General features: G+C 48.1%; 1 protein-coding gene across 1 annotated transcript; it reads right to left on the bottom strand.

Moving 5' to 3' along the window:
• Positions 1–13159: 13159 nt before the first annotated feature.
• LOC120680670 (probably inactive receptor-like protein kinase At2g46850) lies at positions 13160–15681 on the bottom strand. Its single transcript, XM_039962180.1, has 2 exons — positions 14492–15681; positions 13160–14417 (listed from the first exon to the last, which is right to left on the bottom strand). The coding sequence occupies exons 1-2, from the start codon at positions 15498–15500 to the stop codon at positions 13384–13386; spliced, it is 2043 nt and encodes a 680-aa protein (XP_039818114.1). The 5' UTR covers positions 15501–15681; the 3' UTR covers positions 13160–13383.
• Between the last annotated feature and the right edge of the window lie 7489 nt (positions 15682–23170).

Below are 23170 nucleotides of genomic sequence, written 5' to 3'. Positions count from 1 at the left end.
TGCCCGGTTGTTTTGGGCCTTGGATAAGCACCGGCATCATCATGTACTTTCGCTTCATGCATAGCCAAGAAGGAAGATTGAACATACAGAGGGTCACAGGCCATGTACTGTGACTGCTGCCCCACTCGCCGAATGAATTCATTCCATCCGTACTTAAACCGAACCTTATGTTCCTTGGGTCGTTATCAAAATCTGGGAAATCTCTATCCACATTTCTCCACTGGGACCCATCCGCAGGGTGTCTCAGCATCTGATCTTGCTTACGCTCTTCTTTGTGCCACCGCATCAATTTAGCATTGGATTTATTTCTGAAAAAACGCTTCAAACGAGGTATTACTGGGAAATACCACATCACCTTAGCGGGAATTTTTTTCTTGACGGGCTCCCCATCGACCTCACCAGGATCATTTTTGCCTGATCTTGTACCGTTTTGCATCACAGACAGGACAAGCATCCAGTTTCTCATATTCTTCGCCTCGATAGAGAATACAATCGTTAAGACATGCGTGAATTTTCTGTACCTCCAATCCAAGAGGGTAAACAACCTTCTTTGCTTCGTATGTTGTAGATGGCAGTTCATTTCCCTCTGGAAGCATGTTCTTTACGATTCCAAGTAGCTCCTCAAATCCCTTATCGGTGACACCATTAGCTGCCTTCCACTGCAGCATTTCAAGTATGGTACCCAACTTTTTAAGCCCCTACTTGCAATCTGGATACAATAATTTTTTGTGATCCTCCAACATCTTCTCAAACTTCTTTGACTCCTTTAAAGTTTCACAGTCTCTTTGTGAATCCACTAGAACCTGACCTAATTCATCAGGTGGTTGGTCTTCTACTGCATTTTCTCCAGCCTCGTCCATTTTTTCAGCATCATCCATGGGTTCATCTTCAAAGGCTCCCGCTTCATATAGATGAGCCCAGTCTGCAATATTATGATCATCATCTTCTTTACCATCTTACATCACAACTCCAGGTTCACCGTGCTTGGTCCAAAGAGTATAGTTATCCATGAAACCCTTTTCATAAATGTGGGCGTGTAGAGTGCTCCTCTTAGAGTATTCCTTTTTATTTTGGCAAACGCGGCACGGACAACACATAAAACCTTTCGATGACTTGTGGGCCTCCGCCGCATCGAGAAAAAACTTTAGACCATTAATCCACGCCATGGTGCACCGGTCGCCGTACATACATTGTCGGTCCATCGATCTATAATTTTGAATTAAGTAACAACATTATTTTACTTGTATTCATATCATTTAAATTGGCACATAACATAATGAAATACAAAAGCCACTTTTGCGAATTTAACATTGAAATACAAAATTAATAGAAGTCCAAATTAATAAATACATGTTGCAAAGGCTTTGTTTCAGGGTCACTTCCTCTAAAACCATCGAGGATTTCATTATTGGGACCAAGACTGTACTCCTTCATCGCGTCCTCATATATACCGCACCGCATCGTGGATATCGATTCTAGCCCCAAATATCAGAGTTTTCACCGAAGGATCAAGGTTAACGACATATTCATGATCTGAAACATACATTTTTTAAACCTCTCGATGGTTTCCATATGAGCCCCAATAAATACATCATTAGAGTGCCAAAATAATGCAACTAAATACATAACAAATACCAAACGATGCATTCCACAACACATACATAGTTTCCACAACACATACACATTTTATTCCACGACACATACATTCCACAACGATCACCCCCACCGGTGCCACTCCCTCCAGCTGCTGAAGCCATATTTTACTGGAAAACACTATTATTTTTTATAACATTATAAATTCTTACAATTACAATAAAATCTAAATAAATAAATTAAAATAAATTACATTAATTTGCAAATTGATTGAAAAAACTCTTACAATTACAATGTAAATATGTACATCATTATATCCTCATATTCGAATTGCACAGGCACTTACAATGAAGTCTGAAATGTAATGAAATTAGAGTTGCTATTGAGGTATTAATCATCATTGTGTGCCGTCATATGTCACAGATCTCTCTAAGCCCTTATTCTTCGTCGGTCTTGACCTCACCCTATCTACATAATGAAGGGTCTAGAAAGAGCTGTGACAGAGCAGGCACAATGTGACTAATGTCCCAATAGCAACACTACTTCGTTTACATTTCACACTTGCTGGTAAGTGTCTTTGAACTACAATGCAAAATCACATTAATTCTCAATCAAAAAAACCTGAATAAATTAATTGAGAGAAATCTCTAATTAATTGAAATAAACCTCTATAACTCCTAATTATTTTGACACCCTTCAGTTCCAGGAGAACACTCTTTTCAATATCCAGAAACCATTTAGAAGAAAAAAAAACTTTATTTCGGAAAATGTATATGTCGGTAACCTCGACCCTGCGGTGATGACAATGCCTTTCGGGGGGACACGGTGCGGTACAAGAATGTCATCAATCGGCCAGTCGTAGCACCAACATTTCCGGTTAATAGGAACACAGCACTTGACACAGGCAGCGTGCTCGTTGATATGCTCTCAGTGCAACAACGGCCACGCTGACTGCGTCAAATGCTGTCTTCGTATCAATCTGAAGTGCTGGTGATGCGACCAGCCGATTCGCGACGTCCATATAGTGCATAGTGTTTCCCCGAAAGGTAGTGTCATCACTATTGGATGGAGATTAACGACGTATACTTGTTTCGAAATAAAGATTTTTTTAGCTTATAGATAGTTTCAATGTGAGCCTGAATAAATACATCACTAGAGTGTCAAAATAATCAATTCATAATAAAAAAATCTATTATAATTCTTTCATTAGTTCATTATAAAAAAATTAACTATCCACATTTTGGTTATATCTACTACAATCACATGTTTTTACACTCATTCTAAAAATTTCTACTATCCACATGCTCATCTGAATCTAAAAATAAAAAATGTGCTACAGTCATTTGTAATATATAGAAAATGATTGAAAAATATGTCTATAAATTTTTCATATTCAACCTAGCCAATAAACCTACTCCCACATTCAAGTCATCGGTTCTATATATCTCAAATCATTGCATAAATCAAAGAAATCATACTCATCCTCACTATTTCTAAAAGTCACAAATTTCTCTAACTATAGAGCATAAAACAAAGAATAAAGACTATCAATGAAAAGAGGATGAAGTTGCAAACCTTTGGCGTACTTGGATAACTAGAACACTCACTAAAACTAGAACAAATGGCGGCAACTCTCTAAGGGAAGAACAACCCCGAGCTCGAGCTTCTCTGGTGAAATGGCACTGGCTCGGGCTCGGGGAGGAAGAAGGGTGCCAATTTATAGTGGGCGCATTAGTACCGGCTGGTGGCTCCAGCCAGTACTAACGCGCCACATTTAGTACCGGCTGGTGGCTCCAGCCGGTACTAAACTGTCACTAGCTGTCGGTGGCGGATGTCAGAGTCTGTCGGTGGCGGACTTTAGTACCAGCTGGAGCCACCAGCCGGTACTAATAGGCTCCCAGGCCACTGTTCCTTTGGCCCGGTACTAAATTTGCACGCTAGTACCGGCCAAAGCCGTGACCGGTACTAACGGCCGCGGACGAATGTGCGTTTTTCCAGTAGTGTACTTCAAAGCCAATCAAATTATTTTAGAAACATTGTTAAATGCACAACATACTAGACATCGAGTGTATTGTCGTATTAATTTATTTATCTATTTTTTGCACCATTTCTAAGGCTGAATATTTTTTGTAGACCCTTCCGTTTCATGCATATATTGAGTACTGCACTGTCCCGAACCGTGAAGTTAGATCGACTAGGACTAGGGGCCTGGTTAAGCCATATTGAGTAGCTGCACCCCAAAATGCATATATTGTGATCTCTCCCTCAGTAAAGATGTGTGTGTCATTATATTGCTTCATTACAGTGCTCATGAAAATCAGAACAATGCAACTAATGATAAGTACTTTCAAAAAGCCGTTGCGTTCTTAAAGTCAATCGAAGTGCCTTTCAGAACTTTGTACCTAACTTAGCGTACTTGCAGCATGCCAGCATGCTCAATCCATTCATTCTTGGATTTTCTGTTCAGCAAATTTTACAAGACTGCCGAGCAAACTGACACATGATGGGCACCACCACACAAGATGAATCCACAACACGCTGTACTCCGGGCCGGCCCTGAGCGGGGGTGAGAGGGGCAGCCGCTCGGGCCTATATAGGTATAAATACAGCGCTAGGCTTCTAGGCAGATAAGTAAGAGCAAAGCTAATAATTTAGCCAGCTGAGAGCTATGTTATTGCCATATCATCTTAAACCACTCTAACGCCAGTCTCAGTGGGAGTGTCATCGATACAGTTACCAAGACTGAAAACTTGAGAACTTTGCCAGTGGAGTGTCATGGTGATGACACTCCTCTCACATTTCATGACATTCCTCTCTCCTCATATTATTGGTACATGTTAGCAAATTTAATGTCCATGACACTCCCATTGAGATTGGCCTAATAGCCATCCCATATAATAGTTGGATGTACATGTGAACTGTACCATTAATACCATATCATCTTTCTTCTCTCATTCTCTCACCAAATTTATTGTATTCCGTGTTACAGCCGGCTGCAAATTAACTTGCAACCCACTTCTTTTCTATCTCCTTTTTCTCTCCCCTCCAACTCAGCACAAATATGATGTGACATTCCATTCATCACCTCATAACATTTGCTCTAAATGAAAGGACCCGTCGTGTGAGGTTTCTCGCGACGGGCGACTCCTCACGACAACGTGTGCCACATTATACCTTCTCCTTATTCCTTGCGATGCAATTACTTGAAAATGATTAGCAGCCGCATTGGAGATTACACAATCCACATCCACACGGCCATAGGCTCCACACCTCTAGTGCTCCGCGAAATAATCATGTCGCGCGCCGTCGTGACTTCATGACTGTATTATGCCTGGCCTGTGCGTGACTCCCTCTAGTGTCTGCGCGCCGGCGTCCTGCGAGCCCTGCTTTGCTAGGCAGCGTCACAACGACTCTCGAACACTCTCGCCTGCACTAGATTTCAAGTTTCAATTGCTATTTATTTTGAATTTTCAAGCTTCAAGAAATATATGGGTGATATTAATGTATATCATTGGTAATGATTTTGCATATAGAATTGCTAGAACACATTTTTACTATATCATGCAATACTAATATGTATAATTTTTTTATATGAATCTGTTTTGAATGCGCCTAGTTTATTGGCAAATTTATATTTAATCATTATCACTAGTTTTTAGAAGACCCCGACTCTAAACCCACGCTTAGGCCCTCAAATTCTCAGGACCGGCCCGGGGGCTCCAAAATAATAGCTTGGTACGAGCAGCAAACATGAGCGCGACAAGTGCCCCAGCCTTAATCCTTTGGCGGCCACACGCTGCAAGAAAAAAACGCACGAAAAGAGAGCTGCCACGTCACGCAGGCACGCACCTAGCTCGCTCGCTCCTTGACGAGCCATGCCAATGCGCGTGAGCGGTGAGCTGCCCCTCCCTGAGCTCTGATGGATACCGGCCAGAAACTGAAGCCGGTAAAGGACGGCGGCATGGTAGGAGTCCATGTCCATGCCCAAGACAACTAGTCTACGCGCAGGCCGGGCCGCGGCAGCTTTAATTTATGTGTATGTGTGCCCATATATATCACCACCAGAGTCCAAGAGCCTTTTGTTTGTAGCATTATGAATGCGTGCATGCTACTCTATACGGTACGAGCTAGGAGACCACAGTACACTGATCATGATGCTATCTGTTGTGCACTTAGCTGAACATGGCTAGTTAACACGAAACTAATCTGATGATGATGATGATGATGCATGTATCTGAATATCTTCAGTGTATGCTGGGATCGAATCTCTCAGCTGCAGCGCGATCACATGGCAAGCCATGCATGTACTTAACCCAACTTAGGACTGATATCCATCCAGCAGCCTGCTGATCGCGTGCCCGCAGTTGTTTATGTCCCGGTAAAAACAAAAGGCCGCGGTACACGTACGAACCCAGGAGGGAGACGGAGGTGCATGCACGTTAGTTGTACTCCGGATGGGTAAAAGCATCATGTACATTTACATTTACTACGTACCCGTGCAGTGCACAGTATCTCTAGCTTTAGGCCGTGTTTAGTTCCCGTGAGATGTAAACGCAAAAACATTTTCGAAGGAATCTTGCTAATTTGAAGTACTAAATGAAGTTTATTTATAATTTTTTTTGCACAGATGTGTTGTAAATCGCGAGACGAATCTAATGATGCTAATTAATCTATGATTAATTAATAATTAGCGGATGGTTACTGTAGCATCACTGTTGCAAATTATGGATTAAATAGGCTCATTAGATTCGTCTCGCGATTTACAGCCCATCTATGCAAAAAAAATTATAAATAGCCTTCATTTAGTACTTCAAATTAGTAAAATTCCTTCACAAAATTTTGCATTTTTACGTTTACATGGTGGGAACTAAACAGGGCCTTAAGCCTTTAACTTTTACCAAACACAAACCTACCTACAGGCCTGCCGCAGGGTCGTCCCGGTGGATCGACCGGCCGGGGAGCAGGAAGCTGCAAGCGGTTGCATCCTGAATCCTGATGCGACGGCAGTGCAAGAGACACTGCCGCTGCCGCAGTGCCTGTCTGTCAGGGCGCGCACCCAAAGCCAGCGCTGGCCAACACGCCCGCCGCATGCATGCACACGCCTGCGCCGATCAGGGCCGGACACGCAGCAAGAGACAGCGAGATCGATCGATCGAACGACGCGGGACGGAGGGGGGAGGGGATTCGAATCCCACGCCGCGAAGGGCGATCGATCGAGGATTCGAGTGCTTGTGCAGCCTGCTGGCTGTGCAGTGCGGTGAAAAGCTACGGCGATGGAAAGTTTCAGGGAGCCTTTTTGCTCGCCGCCATGGATGGACGGCCGCGCGCGGGAGGGGATAACGAACGCGGCACGGCGAAGACGACGAACAAATGCAGCTGCGAAAACGACGGCTCGGCAGAAAGACGGGGGAGGCCGCCAGGTAAAGGCTCAAAGCAAGCTAGATCGAAGAAGCCACGGGCAGCAGCTTGGTTGGGGTAGCTGGAGAAGGGGGCCCAAGTTCGAATTCGAAAGGCCTAGCCTGGTCCTGACACGTGGGGCCGGCCCGGAGCAGTCGGCGGCAGTGGTCCTAGCTAATCTCTCGTCTCTCTCTCCTCCTCTCCTTCATCCTCGTCATCAGCAACGAAATTATTGGAGAACGCAAGCAAGACGAAAGTCGAAAGAAATGCATATCCAGCGCAGGCTGGGCCTGGGTAGAGACTAGAGAGAGTCGCTCGATCCACTCTTGGTCCATGCCCTGCAGAGATGGGCCAGCCAATACATCATACTACATGTCAGTATGTGCGGCACTGCATACTACTCCTGCATTTAATTTAATTTGCGCCGTCAAAAATGGGTTACGAAAATCTAAGGTCAATCCAAGAGAGAGAGAGAGAGAGTCCTGCAGCACCGCAGCGTGTGCGCAGCAGGAAGCTTTTCTCCCAACACCAGGTTCAGACGCGGAAGCAGCCGCGCTAAGCGAAGCACTCGCACACACACAGTGCCGGGGCATGGTTACAGGTTACGGCGACGCCCTTGGCATGCATGCAGCGCAGCAAAGCCATCAGGAGGAGCCACCAGCAGAGAAGCCATGCATGCGCCGCTGCTTTCATGAACAGGCGTCTCGCCGGCCGGCCTGCTCCTGATCCCCCTCCAGCTTTGCCGCCTCCTTCCCACCTTCCCCCCGCCCCCCTTTTCTATTAAATCCGGCCGCTTTTGAGCTGTTCGCGTCGCAGCCGCAGCCGCAGCCGCAGCCCACCACACCACACAGGGGCGCCGCGCCGCAGGCTTTTGCATGCCCCGCGCCCGCGCGCGTGGAAAGCGCAGCGCAGCCCGGCCAGGCGCCGCGCCAACAGTGCCGGCGTTGCCCACCGGTCCGCTTCTCCATTGCTGCTGCCGCTGCTCCTATCTATCAGGCGGCCGGTACGACAGCGAGCCAAGTGCGACCGCGACGCCACGCGCGGATGCAAGTGCGGAGTCGAGCTCGGACGCGATCCTGGTGTGGTTCGATCCGATGGTCACGTGACGCGGCCGGGAAGGATCGCCGTCGCCGGATGGGCGCAAGCGCGGCGAGCGACCCCCCATCCTGGAGGAGACCTGGCGGGGGAAAGCGGCGACACCCTTCGCTGTCGCGCCAGGGGATCAGGGGCTAGGCTACGCGCCTATGCACGCGGGGCCAAGATTTGACACGGGGGAGGGGACGGGAGGGGACATGAGATGGGACTCATGGGAGCTCGGGATCGCCGATAGCAACGCGACATTCTCCAGCGGTAGCGTCCAAGGGCTACCAGTTCGACTCGTCCCGCCCGTTCCATCGCTGTCCCCGGTTGACACGGACGCGGCGCCATCGCTGTCGTCAGGGTTAACCTTACCGGTGGGAACCGGTCCGGTTTGACCGGTTACTGGTCAAACCGGTCCGGACCGGTTCCGGTTTCGGCCGGTATCCAACCGGCCAAAATTCAAAATTTAAATTTAAATTCAAAAAATGAAAAATTCTTTTAAAATTCCTAAAAATACTTCAAGTTGCGATGAATCTAATGGTATCAAATTTTCTCAAAAATTTATTCATTTAGTATAGTTTGCGGGGATTTAAAGTTAAATCAAAAAAAGAAAAAGGAAAAAATGGGCCGGCCCATTAAGGCCCACCAGTCAAACCGGTCAAACCGGCCGGTAAACCGGTCAAACCGGCCGGTAAACCGGTCAAACCGGAGCTTTTGAATTTGGATTTGAATTCAAACCGGTCAAACCGACCGATAAACCGGTAAAACAGGCCGGTAAACCAGTCAAACCGGCGGGTAAACCGGTCGAAACCGGTTGCACGGGAAATTTTGAATTTATTTGAATTTGGATTTGAATTCAACCGGTTCCGACCGGTAACCGGTCAAACCGGTCCGGTAAACCGGAACCGGAGGCCGGCGGTTACCGGTTGGGAAATATGCTACGCGGCACTGTGTCGGTCTATGCTTTGCCATTTGCCTGCCTTTGCCAGGTGGGGGGGGGGGAAGCTGAGCAAACGGGCCATGAAATCAGGCCGGGTTAAATACGAGCTTTCTAATGCTTTTAAGCCCACAAAGCCCAGTACAAGATGGTTCAAGGGGCTCGGCCCGCGCGACGCCGTGCTGCCGCGGAGCGTGGGCCCTGGGCTCTGGCGGCCTGGGTTCGGCCTGCGTTATCCAAGATGTTTTTGCTATAACTACTCGGTGAGAAAATTTTATACATTATTCTGAACTAGCAAGGTGGCCCGCGCTAATAGCACGGGTAGCTAGTTTTTTATTTAATTCTTTAAAAATATTTATATTGACAGAAGAGATGTATTTTGTAATTTATTTACCTCTCATTTGCTCTTGTTGAATATTATACTACTTGCAGCTTTCTATGCATAAGAGTTCATATCAATCATCATTTTTTTGTTGCTTTATTCTATATTATAGTTGCATATTTTAGTACTTAAACCTGCAAAATCTAAATTTGAGGATTGAATTCAATTTTGGGTCACCTTGAATACGGAGCAAATTGTACATAATTGTATTCATATAAAGTTTTTTATAATTATGAAATATATTTATATGTATTTGATAGTTATGTTTGCCAACAATTTGTAACTTAGATGTTGGAGTTCGATTTGTATCTTGCAATATTTTGATTAATATTTAGCGAAAATATATCTAGTGTAGTTGTTAGAGCACTTAAGTAGCATCTAGCAGATCTAGATCTGACTCATCATCGGAGCGAAATAAAAATGATCATGGATTAGACAAAAAAAAGTTATGTTAAAAAATAAGTTGAGGCCTCCTGCTGGCTTTGGTAAATAAATATTATGCAAAACTTATATATATGCGTGCTATGTTAATGCATATATGTTTTAAATTTTTTATTTAACCGAACCTATTATTATTTTCCCCACTTTGGTTACTGCACAATTTATTTGTTTTTAGCCCATATGACTGCATATATTGGTCTACTTTAGAGTTTTGTCATCTCGGTGATAGATAGTTCCATATATATCTTTGTTGTTGTTTCTAACTCTTTTCTTTATTTTTCATTTTCTCTAGCATTTTTTATTGATTTCTCTGTCTTCTATTTTGTTCCTCGGTATATTTGAAATCGATTAGTGTGTATCGCATCCGATGCATCTAATGGAGAAGTTTCCTGTTTAGTATTGTGCCTCAGGGTTTTTTTTTCTGAGCGAAGAGGAGCATCGGCAACGTACATTTGTTTGAATCATTTGATTTTGTACTGTAGGCAATCGACTTTGAGATAGATTAGCAGGGCTTCAGGCCTGTATCTGTGGCTAAAATAATTTCAGTTGTGGCTTCTTTGATGGAGCAACTTTTTTTATGGATATAGAGCTGTTTTGAAAACCGTTCGGTAGAACCGCTTCTTCTATTTTTTCATGAATATATGAAAGATGTCAAATGTCCAACAGAACATGGCTATAATTTAATATTTTTCTCATTCTAATGATATTATTTATAGACTAAACCAATAAATTCACTTTTGTCCTTTTCTTTTGCCCTCATTTTCTCATTTTTCCTGCATTCTTTTTCTATTCTCCTTTTTCTACTTTTCTTACCCGTTCAATCTGGTGCTTCTTTATCTTTTTATCTTCTCTTTCTCTATACTTCTTTAGAGGTATCGATCACATTTGTGTTCCATGCCTAGTGTGTACTTATAGAAGATTAGATAGGGATAATAATGTTAATAATTATCTATGCTATTTGATTCCTCACATGACTAACTCCCTGATTTTTCCCATACATCTATTTATTAACTTTATTTGCCATGAAACTCAAACTTGGATTTTTATTATTGCATTTGATACTATTTATTTAGCTATTTTTCTTCTTAATATGATTCATAATCACTACACATATCAACAATAATTTTTTTTATTCTAGTTCTTGCATTTATCTATTTATTAATCATATTTGATGCCAATTTTTTTATACTTTTAATTTTTAATTTAGCTATTTGGCTAATAATATTTTTTTGTCGTGTGCCAATGCTAATTTTTTTAATTTTATAATTCCGAATTTGCCTATTTAGTAATTGTATTCAACATGGACTCTTTGGTTAAGTCCTAATTTCCTTATTTTTTTAATTCCAAATTAAGCTATATTTACTAATCGTATTTGGTATGGACTCTTTGTCATGTCTTTTTTTTAAAAAAATTTAAATTCGAAATTAGCTATTTATTAATCGTATTTGACATCTCATCGCGTTTCTTTACTCCATCATCATCACGAAATCGTCCGTCCATCCATCTTTGACATCCCTTCACGTCGGGGCAGTGCCACAACACCGGGGGCACATCGTGTCGGAGGCTCCCTCTGCCAGCCTGTTGCCTGCGACCACCGTGCTGCTAGCTACCAGTAGTTGCTAGGAATTCAAGTCAACATTATCTCTTTGCAAAGAGGTATTAACAGTCCAGATTAATTCTAAAACATATGTTTTTCCATCAAGCTCACGTATTACCCATGCCCCCCTCTTCTTCAATCGTCCAGAACGCATAATCCGTTTGCAAAACTTTTAACAGGTACTAACAATATGACATACTAAAAAATTAGTCAACTGACAACAGTTGGACAGTCATCACATATCAACAATAATTTTTTTTATTCTAGTTCTTGCATTTATCTATTTATTAATCATATTTGATGCCAATTTTTTTATACTTTTAATTTTTAATTTAGCTATTTGGCTAATAATAATTTTTTTGTCGTGTGCCAATGCTAATTTTTTTAATTTTTAATTCCGAATTTGCTTATTTAGTAATTGTATTCAACATGGACTCTTTGGTTAAGTCCTAATTTTCTTATTTTTTAATTCCAAATTAAGCTATATTTACTAATCGTATTTGATATGGACTCTTTGTCATGTCTTTTTTTTTAATTTTTTAATTTTTATCTAGTGGTAATGCTATTTTTTTAATTTGATAATTCAGAATTTTCCTATTTAGTAATTGTATTCAACATGGACTCTTTGATTAAGCCCTAATTTCCTTATTTTTTTAATTCCGAATTAAACTATTTACTAATAGTATTCAGCATGGACTCTTTGCCATGTCTTAATTTTCCTTAATTTTTTAAATCCGAAATTAGCTATTTATTAATCGTATTTGATTTGATATGAACTCTTGAGTTATTTTGAACCGTTAGATCTTCATAAAATCCAACGGTGCAAATTCTTCTCTTTTTTAGATTAATGTGGGAATTTCTAGACCCTCTCGATGAACGTGGTGGCTTCTTTTAACACTCTTTTAATAGTATAATAGATGTTCCTATCCATGACCTGTTGCTGCATTTGGCTTTTACATTGTTCTGAATGTAGGAAGCTTTTTATTTTCTGTAATGCATTTAGGTGATTCAGGCTGTTGCAAACAAGTGCTTTGCAAAGTGTGTGATCAAGTCTGGTACAAGCCTTAGCAGAAGTAAGGGAGTATCACACAGCATCAAACAGCTGCATCGATGCCACTGCCATTATTAGCCGAGCTTTGTTCCAGACCCCAGCATTAAGAAGCCACAGGGATTCAATTTCTACGCAAATTAGTTTGCCGAAATCTGATGTGTGTTTGCTTATTTAACTTGCCATTCTGGTATAGGACTTATAATAAAGAAGTGCAGAGATAGATTGCATGGTACTAGTTCAAAAACTGGACAAGGTTGGGCTGACCCCATTTATTCGTCATTGTCTGCTAGTGTTTTTTAGCGCTTTTCTATCTAATAAATGTTTTGATCTAGAACTATACTTATATTTCTCTACAGTAATCTTGTGACATCGATTCGTAACACGAGCTCCCTGTATGTTCTTTACTGAATCTGAGCACGAATTCCATGAATTTGGTTCGTATCGTTTGCCCCCATGTAGTCTGAATTGTTGTGCACGGTTGTCCTATGCATTTAAACTTGCTCACGAATATTGCAGGTACCTGCACTTGTAAAGACTGCAAGTGTCTGTACTCAATGTCTGTAAAGATTGCTACAGCTGCCTTGCCCAAGAAATTTTCTCGCGCGCCACTATGTACGAGAGCCAAGTTACATATTCAGATGGAAGTTCTTGGGAACCATAAAGATTGTATCACATTGACTGCATCGTAAGGCGTCTCCGCAGGCATCACACGGCGTTGGGGTACTGCTCTCAAGTGCAGTAAACATTTGCCAGTCGCCGGATTGGTTACACTGTGCCAACCAAACATTGGCACGAAAAGCATGCACAAGATTCTGAAACAGCAGACGAGCAGAGCTGCTTCAACAGGGGAGAGGCCTCACTGAGACCTGCTCTGGATATTAACAAGAACGGATCATCGTCTGCCTTCACGGAAGATGGTGATGCAGGGTGTCCGGCGACATGGAGATCATCTGCAGCAGGCTCGAGCTCGAGAACGTCTCCTCGAGGGAGATCTCGATCTTGCTGCTGCTCCCGTTGTTGTCCCTGAGAATGTGCATCAGCTCCTTGGCGACGGCGAGCATGCACAGCCCGTTCTCGGCGCTGGACAGGCACCGGACGGCGAGCTCGAACACCTTCCTCACCTCGTCGTGCGACGCCGGAAGCTGCTTCCCGGACAGGAGCGTCGGGTCGATGAGTTCGTGGAGCCTCCCCTCCCTCACCTTGGGCGCGACCGAGTCGAACGGGATCTGCTGCCTCAGCCCCGTCAGGAGCTCGATCAGGAGGTGGCCGAAGTTGCACACGACGTCCTGCTCGTACGACGCGGAGTAGTACGTCGCCGGCCTGGTGAGCTTGTAGCCGCCGATCTTGGCGGTGAAGTCGGCGTCGAGGAAGATCTCGCTGGACTTGAGATCGTGGAGGAAGGTCGGGGCGGTCTCGTGCGCCTGCAGGTACGTGAGCGCGCTGGCGAGCTCGATGGCGATGTTGACCCGGTGGTACCAGCTGAGGACGCGGCCCTTCATCTGGCGCAGGTGCTCCTCCAGCGTGCCGCCGGCGAAGTGCTCGTGCACCAGCAGCAGAGCGTTGCTGGAGTCGAGGCAGAAGCCCACGACGCGGGCGATGTTGGGGTGGGCGATCTCGGACAGGAGCTCGATCCGGTCCAGCACCAGCCTCAGCTTCGCCTGCGTCTCGTAGCCGATCCTCTGCACCGCGACCAGGGAGCCGTCGTCGAGCACGCCGGCGTGCACCGTGCCGTCGACGGTGTCCACGGCCTTCTCGCTGTCGAACCTCTTCGTTGCTTCCTCCAGCTGCTCGTACGTGAACTGCTTCGCGTCGCACACGCTCCGGAGGATTTTGGGGATGCACGCAGGGTCGAGATCCCACCGGCTGTCCTTGGACGGCTGCCTCAGGAAAAGCCAGAACGAGACGGCCGCCGCGAGGAAGAACAGCGAAACGAAAAATCCTGTGCACACACAGCGGAAATCGGTTAAAAATCTGGCTGATCAAACAGGGGCAATGTGTATGACCACCGCTTACCAGCAACAACAACTGCCTTCTTGGAGCAAAACCGTCCCTGGCAACAAGTCCTGCCGTCACTTGCTTGCCCCCCATTGCTGCAGGCTGTGTACACAAATGCACACACTTTTGAGCACTGGATTGTCGGCATGGCACGTCGATCGTATGAGCAGAGATCGATCCAAGCAGCAGTGTACTTACAGGTGCCTTTGGAGCAGCCTGTGCCCTGTACGAAGCCGTCCCCGACGAGACCCGCCGCGCACGCGCACCGTACGCCGTCGTGCAGCGCCGTGGCATTCACGAGCGCCGCGCCATCGGCGCACTTCGCCATGGCGCTGCCCCTCGGCACGGCCCACTCGACCTCGATCCCCCTCACAACCCCGCCTGCCGGCGCCGACCGGTTCTTGACCCAGCTCGAGAACCCCCGGCACCCGTAGTCCGCGAACACGCCCAGCCCGTTCCCGGGCTTCCAGACGCTGCCGTCCGACAGCGGGTAGCAGCACCCGGACTTGCCGCCGCACGTCGCGACGTCGTCGCAGCCGGCGCGGCAGAGCGAGGAGTCCTCGCAGGCGTAGAGGCGGAGCACGTTGGCCGGCGTGACGGCGAGGAAGGGCGCGGCGTCGATCGCGGCCGCGGGAGAGGTCGGCCGCGAGAAGGGCGCGTACGCCGCGTCGCACGGGGCCGGCGACCTGGGGGCGTAGTCGAGGAGGAGCGACCCCGAGGGGAGGAAGGCGAGGACGCGGAAGACGGCGGAGCCGAGCGGGAGGGTGAGCGTGGCGTTGGCGCTGCAGGAGAGGCGGAAGAGGGAGGAGTTGGCGCCGGCGCTCCCGCAGGCGGAGTAGTTGAGATGAAACGGGAAGGGAAGGACGAGGTCGCCGCAGCGGTCGGCGCCGCCGCAGCCGCTGGTGTCGGCGCCCTGCGCGGCGGTGGTTGCGCGTGCCAGGAGGACGAGAAGGAAGAGGAAGCGGCAGGGCGGCGGCAGAGGAGGAGCCACCGTGGGTGGCGGTGGGCGGTCGCGGACGCGCGCCATGCTGCTTGAGCCTTGAGATCGAGGGCTCCAGCGTAGTGTTGCCGGGTAGTAGTTGTAGCCTATAGGTGGACGGCGGAGCTGGGGGCTGCACTTCGGTTGGCGCGCAGGGCTGAGGGAGCGTGGAAGACCTGTTTCCCGGCTGGAGCTCGAGTGCTCGGCAATCAAACGGCCAACGGCTGCCAACGACTGTTGGCGCCGGATTCGGCGCGGAGCCCACGCGCCAGCGGGAGGGGTTGCTTGAGCTTGTTTGGAGGCTGAGCTTGCGCATTTCCATGGCGCTCCGAGATAGGTGCCGGAACAGTAATGGTGACTTGAGTTTGAAGGTTTTCTTTTGATCTTTTCTATTGTGTCAGAGTTTTACAATTGGCAATGTTTCCTGTATAGTACTCGATATATGAGTTCGAAAAATGCTGAGAGGAACATTTGGTAACCCAACATTGTTCTGCACTGTAGCTTAGCTTGGCGCTGTAGAAAATTAAGTCAATTTTCTTCTCCATACTAATGCGATCCAACTATGCATTTCCATCTGCACTGGTCCACGGAAAAAGAAGTACACATGTATCATGTATGTTTGTTGTGTGCGCGTTATGAGACGTGCAATTGTTCACATATGTGTTCATGAGTGAGTTCTATTTTAAACCAAGAAGAAAGCTAACCGAGTAATTTGGAGCTGTCACCCACCCTGTTTTTCTTATGTTGCTGCTGCTATCCAGGATCAACGGCTTACTTGGCTCCAGGGACGGCGAGTTAGGCAAAGTTAGGGAAGGGGTACAGAAGTAGGGGTTTACCCGAGTATGCCGCCACTAGAGGAAGAAGCACCAGTAGAAAAAGAGCCCTAAAAGTACTGGTATAGATTGGGGTTCATACCAATATTATTGGAAGTGGACCAAAGGGCCTAGGACCTTATCACTCGATACTAAAAAGTTCTCATTTAGTATGGGGGCGGAACTGAAGGGTCCTCCTACACTACACTAGTATCGAGTGGCAACATCATCAAATAAGGGTCCTCCCATATTAGTATTAGGTGGTAACATCACCAAATACTAATGTGGACCTTTAAGTACCAGATGGTGTTACCACCAATAGTAAAGGATGCTCCACGAGTTATTAAAAAAGAAAGTATCCCTCTTCCGGGGTGCATAAGTACTCGCAAAGCAAGAGGTTACGGGTTCGAATCTCAGGCACTGCACGTGCGTGCATTTCCCCTGAAAAATCACATGACTTTGCGACATGCGCGTGTGCTAACCTCTTCCCGGGTTAATATATTTTTTGATCAAAAATACTTTGGTATCGAATGGAACCTTCACCAGGTACTAAAGAGGAACTTTGGTACCGAATATTTTACCTGATGTATTGTAGTATCGATTGGAAAACCGGTGTTGATGGCTCTTTTCAGCCAGTGCTGATGGCCCTATTTGTACCGGTGAAGGTTGGCATCTTGGTGGTGGCATGCTGACCTAGCTAAGCTAAGGTGGTTGACAGTTTTAGACTTATTCTAAGTTGTATTTATTGAATTTTTATCATCAACAGCTGAAAAAAATACAAATAGTTTGGCAATATCTGATTAATGCTATAGGATTCTGCGTGAAAATAATTTTATAATAATATATGTTTAGATAAGTTGGCCTTCAAAGTTACACCTGATTGAGTTGATGTCCTAAATTACTAATATTTGTGATAAGGACATCCTGACTGTGTGTAGGAAATGTTTTCATTTATGGCACTTTAGGCCACTTAATCAAGTTTCCTACATGTACCAGATTTTTTTTGAGTACAGTACAACACAGACGCTTACAACACGCACGCATACTCACTCCTATGAACACACGTACGCAAACTCTACCCCTATGAGCACCTCCGAAGAACTGGACCGGCAGATCTGGAGATTTCCGAAGTCACCATTGGCGCCTCGTTGTCGACGGGAACGTCGCTTACCACTTAACGCATAACGCTGGAAAATCCTAAAATAAATCCAGAAAAATGTGAACACCCGTGCCAAGTCGAGAATTTAAACCCGAGTGGATAGGTTCCACCACAAGGAACCTAACCAACTGATCTACCATCAGTTCGCTCCTACATGTACCAGATGAGATTCATTGCGAAGGTTTAATTTGTTATAGATAGCCCATCAACCAAGCTAGAAGGGCCGCCACCGGATCAAATTTTGCCCACCGTGCGCCTCAACGACAGGCCCCACACTGCCCCAGGGCTCCAACTTGCACTTTGAAATGGCGGTGATATTTCTAGATCCTATGTAGCACTGTACATCCCCAGGCAACCCTTCTCTTTTTATGGTCTATTGGTCTATGGAGTATTTCTATTGGTGCTGACCTGTGTACACCTTCGTTCGCGTCAAGGTTCCAGGTAGCGCGGAGGTCCGAGCTGGGGAGAACACCGAACACGCCTGTCATATCACGAAAAGGATCTCAGCCTCCGCCGCAATGATTAGCTTGGCAGCCACAGATGTCACCGTCGTCCGTCCCGCCGCGCTCGTCGCACGGTGAGCAGCAGCCTCCCATCACGCGAGCAGCCTACAGGGTAGCGGAGAGCCGGAGACGACGAGCGAGCGTGTGCGCAGGAGCGAAGCCGAAGCGCGGGCCGAGGCGGTGGCGTGGGGGCGCGCGCGGGCGGGCGTGGGGCATGTCGGAGACCGGAGCCGGAAAGGCTTTTTCTAGCGGCCCCCGCCTCGCGCGCGCGCGCTTCTCCGAGGGGGAGCTTGACGGGGCCGGTTCCGGAGCGGCCTCGAGACCGGCACGGCCGCGCCGCGGCGCCGAGGACGACACGTCAGCCGGGGGCCTCGCGGCGCTCGTGCCCGCCGCCTTGGTCCGCGCGTCGTGTGCGCCTCGTGCGCGCGGCAACTTGGTACGGCACCGTTATTTTTCAATTGAGGGGATGAAATGATTCGTACGCTATCGGGGCGCGGGGATCTCTCGGCCTCCAAAAACTCAGGCCCAGTGTGGGACGCTTGTGGGCTGGGCTGTTGCCTGTTGACCTCTCGCCCGCGCGAATCCTCTTGTTGTTATACTCCCAAAAAAAAATGTTATATGTCCATCGAAACAAAACGGGCCTGGCCTGCACTATATTTTAGCTTTATGTACCCGGGCCAGTTCTTTTCCGTACCGTTCCAAAGTGGCCCATCTGAGGCCGAAGCTCCAATACATGAGGCCCAATCAACACGCCTCTCTCTCTCTGGGTGAGAACGCAAGTGCGGCCGGCGGCCGGCCAGGTTGGTGCCACTACAAGTGTTTCAAACCCATAAAAAAAACTACAAGTGTTTCAAATGCAGGTCACCAACCACCACCAACCGGAGCCACTCTCATTTCAAGTTCACATATCAAATATTTTTCCTTTCTTTTCTTGAGAGGAAAATAATTTTCCTTTCAGCAGAACGAATACCATGTTTTCCTCGGAGCGTTGGGAGTCGGCCGCCACACCTGTCGATTTCATTTTCATCAGCATTAGCACGACCACAAAAACATTAAACGTCCATTTCACGAAAAGCAAACACAAAGAAAAAGAGAGGCTCCGACGGTAGCGGCACACCAGTCACGTTAGCATTTGTCCATCCTTTTAACTTTGCATTCGATGTTTCTTGAGAGAGCACCGCACACATGTTTGGATATGCTAATTTTTCGTACTATCCTATCAAACCATGCTCCCGCACAAAACTAATTAAAATTAATAAAAAATAAATATTATAGCTAATAATTATAGTTATCTATCTCACACCCTCTTTCATCTATTAAATATTTAAACACATACTCGAAAATACATATTTATTTTTATCTAGTTGCAATAGATTGTATTTTGCATCACACCTCCATGTGTGTTTGATAAATACTTGAACCATTTATTTGTGAATTGATATTCTTATCTCTTCCATCGCACATGAATACATGGTGACACCTATCGTGAGTAGTATTTTTATATAAATAATAACATAAATAATGTATAAATAATGATAGAAATAGTAATTTAGAATTTTATATTATTGTGTTTTGATACTTTGTTATAATTATATAATTTAGATTCAGATTTAGTGGTTATCTTATCTTTTAAAGATGATATATTTGGATAATTTATATTTATATGGAAATTTATAGAGTTATCTCTGTAGGAGGATAACAATTGTTGTATTCCTCCAACCCTAGAAGGGTGGGTATATATAATGCCTATACATGGGCCTCTATACACACGGGCTCAATATACTCCAACCCCCCCCCCCCCCCCCCCCGCAGTCTGAACTACCGGCACAACGGTGTTCAAGACTGAACAACAAGAAAGCCAACACCCCCCCCGCAGTCTGAACAACCGGCGCAGCGGTGTTCAAGACTGGACAAGAAGTGAGTACAAGTAGAGTACAAAGGGCTAATACCCCCCCCCCCCGCAGCCACAACTAGCCACCGGCTACGTTGAGGCTGGATCGAAACTCCGAGAAGGTCGAGAAGGGCAGCCCCTTGGTGAAGATGTCAGCAAACTGGGAGGTAGTCGGGACATGGAGTACCCGAACATCGCCGATTACGACTCTGTCGCGCACGAAGTGTAGGTCAATCTCCACGTGCTTCGTCCACTGATGCTGGACGGGGTTGGTGGAGAGATACACGGCGCTGACATTGTCGCAGTAGACGAGCGTGCTCTTGGCGAGCGGGCTGTGGAGCTCCGCCCAGAGCTGTCGTAGCCAGGACGCCTCCGCCACGCCGTTAGCGACAGCACGGTACTCCGCCTCGGCACTATAGCGGGAGATAACCGGCTGCCGCTTGGACGGCTAGGAGACCAGGTTGCCGCCCAGGAAGACGGCGTAGCCGGAAGTGGAGCGACGAGTGTCCGGGCAGCCAGCCCAGTCGGCGTCGGTGTAGACCACCAGCTCTGCTGAGGAGGAGCGGGGAAGCACCAGGCCAAGGTCCACAGTGCCTCGGAGGTAGCGGAGAAGACGCTTCAGCGCAGCAAGGTGTGACTCCCGGGGATCATGCATATGGAGACAGACATGCTGTACAGCGTAGGTGAGGTCCGGCCTGGTGAAGGTGAGGTACTGCAGAGCGCCGGCCAGACTCCGGTAGGCAGTAGGATCAGCCACCGGATCACCCAGATCAGCAGACAGCTTCGCCTGAGTGTCGACAGGAGTGGAGCAGGGCTTGCAATCAGTCATCCCAGCCCGCTCCAGAATATCGAGGGCGTACTGCTGCTGGTGAAGGAGAAGACCAGACGGGCGAGGCTGAACAGTGACGCCCAAGAAGTGGTGGAGCTGACCAAGATCCTTCATAGCGAACTCCTGCTGCAGAGAGGAAATGACACTCTGAAGCAAATGCGGACTGGAGGCTGTGAGCACAATGTCGTCGACATATAGCAGCAGATATGCAGTCTCATCCCCACGGCGGTAGATGAAGAGAGACGTGTCAGACTTGGCCTCGTTGAACCCCAGTGTCACCAAGAACGTGGCGAACCGAGAGTACCAAGCCCGTGGAGCCTGCTTCAGTCCATATAGAAACTTGTTGAGCCGGCAGACCATATCCGGACGACTCGAGTCCACAAATCCCGTAAGCTGAGAGCAGTAGACAGTCTCGGACAAGATGCCGTGAAGAAACACATTCTTCACGTCCAGCTGGTGCACAGGCCAATCGCGCGAGAGCGCAAGTGAGAGGACCGTGCGCACCGTAGCGGGCTTCACGACCGGGCTGAAGGTCTCATCATAGTCCACACCAGGCTGCTGAGTGAACCCCCAGAGAACCCAGCGAGCCTTGTAGCGCTCCAGTGTGCCGTCAGCCCGACGCTTGTGCGTCCAAATCCACTTGCCAGTCACCACATTGCAACCAGACGGACGCGGCACGAGATCCCACGTCTGGTTGGCAAGAAGAGCCGCGTACTCCTCTTCTATCGCGCGACGCCAGTGAGGATCCGCCAAGGCGTCGCGGACAGAGGAGGGTACCGGAGAGACCCGCGGCTCTCCCTCGGTGGCGGAGGGAGTCGCGGCCTGGGACGCCATCCGCCGAGTCACCATGGGATGGATATGCCGAGGATCCCGATGGATGACCGGCGGGTGGTACACCTCCGGCCCGGCTCGAGAGGGAGCCGGAGGAGGAGGCGGCGGAGACGGCGACGGCTCCGGTGGCGGCGTCGCAGGAGCCTCCGGAGCAGGAGGCGGCGCCGATGTCGACGCCGAACGACGCCGGTACACCTGCACTGGCTGAGCGTACCGCTTAGGTGCAGGGGAAGGTACCGGGGCCGCGCGTGGCGCAGTGGGAGACACCGGGTCAGCGCGCGGCACGACCGGAGGTCGGGGTGCCGCGCGTGGCGCGGCCGCGGGCACCGGGGTCGCGCTCGGCGCAGCAGGGATCACCGGAAGTGGTGTCGGTGCGCTGGGAAAACCTGTGGGAAAAGGACAGACAGGGAACGGTGGCTGAACCACCGGGTCAGTCGGAAACAGAGACGCCAGCTCGGGATCAGACGAAGGTGTGGAGGAGGTGGAGTAGGGGAAATCCGACTCATCGAAGATGACGTGTCGGGAGATCAGAACGCGGCGAGTGGTGAGGTCAAAGCATCGATACCCCTTGTGGTCAGGGGAGTACCCGAGGAACACACAACGAGTCGAGCGGGGCGCCAGCTTGTGAGAAGCGGTGGCGGAGGTGTTAGGGTAACACGCACACCCAAAGACCCGAAGGTGGTCGTAGCGAGGAGGGGTACCGAAAAGAGCGTGGTGTGGAGTGGGAGCAGGAGAAGCAGTGGACGGAAAGCGGTTGAGCAGATAGGTGGCGGTGTGGATGCTCTCAGCCCAGAAGCACGGGGGGAGAGAAGCCTGGATCAGAAGGGTGCGCACGACGTCGTTCGTCGTGCGAATCATCCGCTCAGCCTTGCCATTCTGAGGAGAGGTATACGGACAAGACATACGCAGCTGAACACCCCGAGACAGGAAGAAAGACCGGGAGTTGGAGTTATCGAACTCCCGCCCATTGTCGCACTGGACGGCCTTAACGGTGAGGCCGAACTGAGTGGACACCCAGGCAAAGAAGTGGAGGAGGGTGGTTAAGGTCTCAGACTTGGCACGCAAAGGAAACGTCCAAGAGTAGTGCGAGAAGTTATCGACCACCACCAGATAGTACTTGTAGCCAGAGAGGCTGAGTACAGGGGAGGTCCACAGGTCATAGTGAACAAGGTCGAATGCATGCATCGCATGCGAGGAAGAAGAGGAAAAAGGAAGTCGAACATGATGACCGAGCTAGCACGCATGGCAGAGGGGCTGAGCAGGAGCCCTAGTACCAGGAACATCGGTACTACGACCGAGTTGAGCCAGAATGTCGCGGCCAGGGTGACCAAGACGACGGTGCCAAGTGGTGGAAGACAGCGCCGCGGCAAAAGCGGCAGACCAAGACGGCCAGGGCGAAGAAGAAGACGAGAGTGGCGCAGCGGAAGAAGGAAGGCGAAGGGTGTAAAGGGCCTCGTGCTGTCACACCGGAGTAGGGGACGCCGGGAGGCCGAATCCTTTACAGTGAGGCCAGAAGAATCAAACTCGATGGAACAAGAATTGTCAGCTGTAAACTGACGAATGGAAAGAAGATTATGAACCATCTGAGGAGCAACAAGGACATTGGGAAGACGAAAAGAGCCAGGAGCAGAACCCACGGCGGTGACAGGAAGGCAAGATCCGTCACCAACCATGATGGAAGAAGGACAAGAGG

Source organism: Panicum virgatum, chromosome 7N (assembly GCF_016808335.1).
Source record: "Panicum virgatum strain AP13 chromosome 7N, P.virgatum_v5, whole genome shotgun sequence".
In the NCBI taxonomy this organism is placed as follows: Eukaryota; Viridiplantae; Streptophyta; class Magnoliopsida; order Poales; family Poaceae; genus Panicum; species Panicum virgatum.
The sequence above is the reverse complement of the archived record's forward strand: the minus strand, read 5'-3'. Positions and strand labels throughout refer to the sequence as shown.

Excerpts from the sequence above, each read along its gene's own strand:
- LOC120680670 (XM_039962180.1), bottom strand. The coding sequence starts at position 15,500 with ATGGCGCGCGTCCGCGACCGCCCACCGCCACCCACGGTGGCTCCTCCT. Across the intron at positions 14,418-14,491 it reads GAAGGCAGTTGTTGTTGCTG|GATTTTTCGTTTCGCTGTTC; the intron begins GTAAGCGGTGGT and ends GTGTGTGCACAG.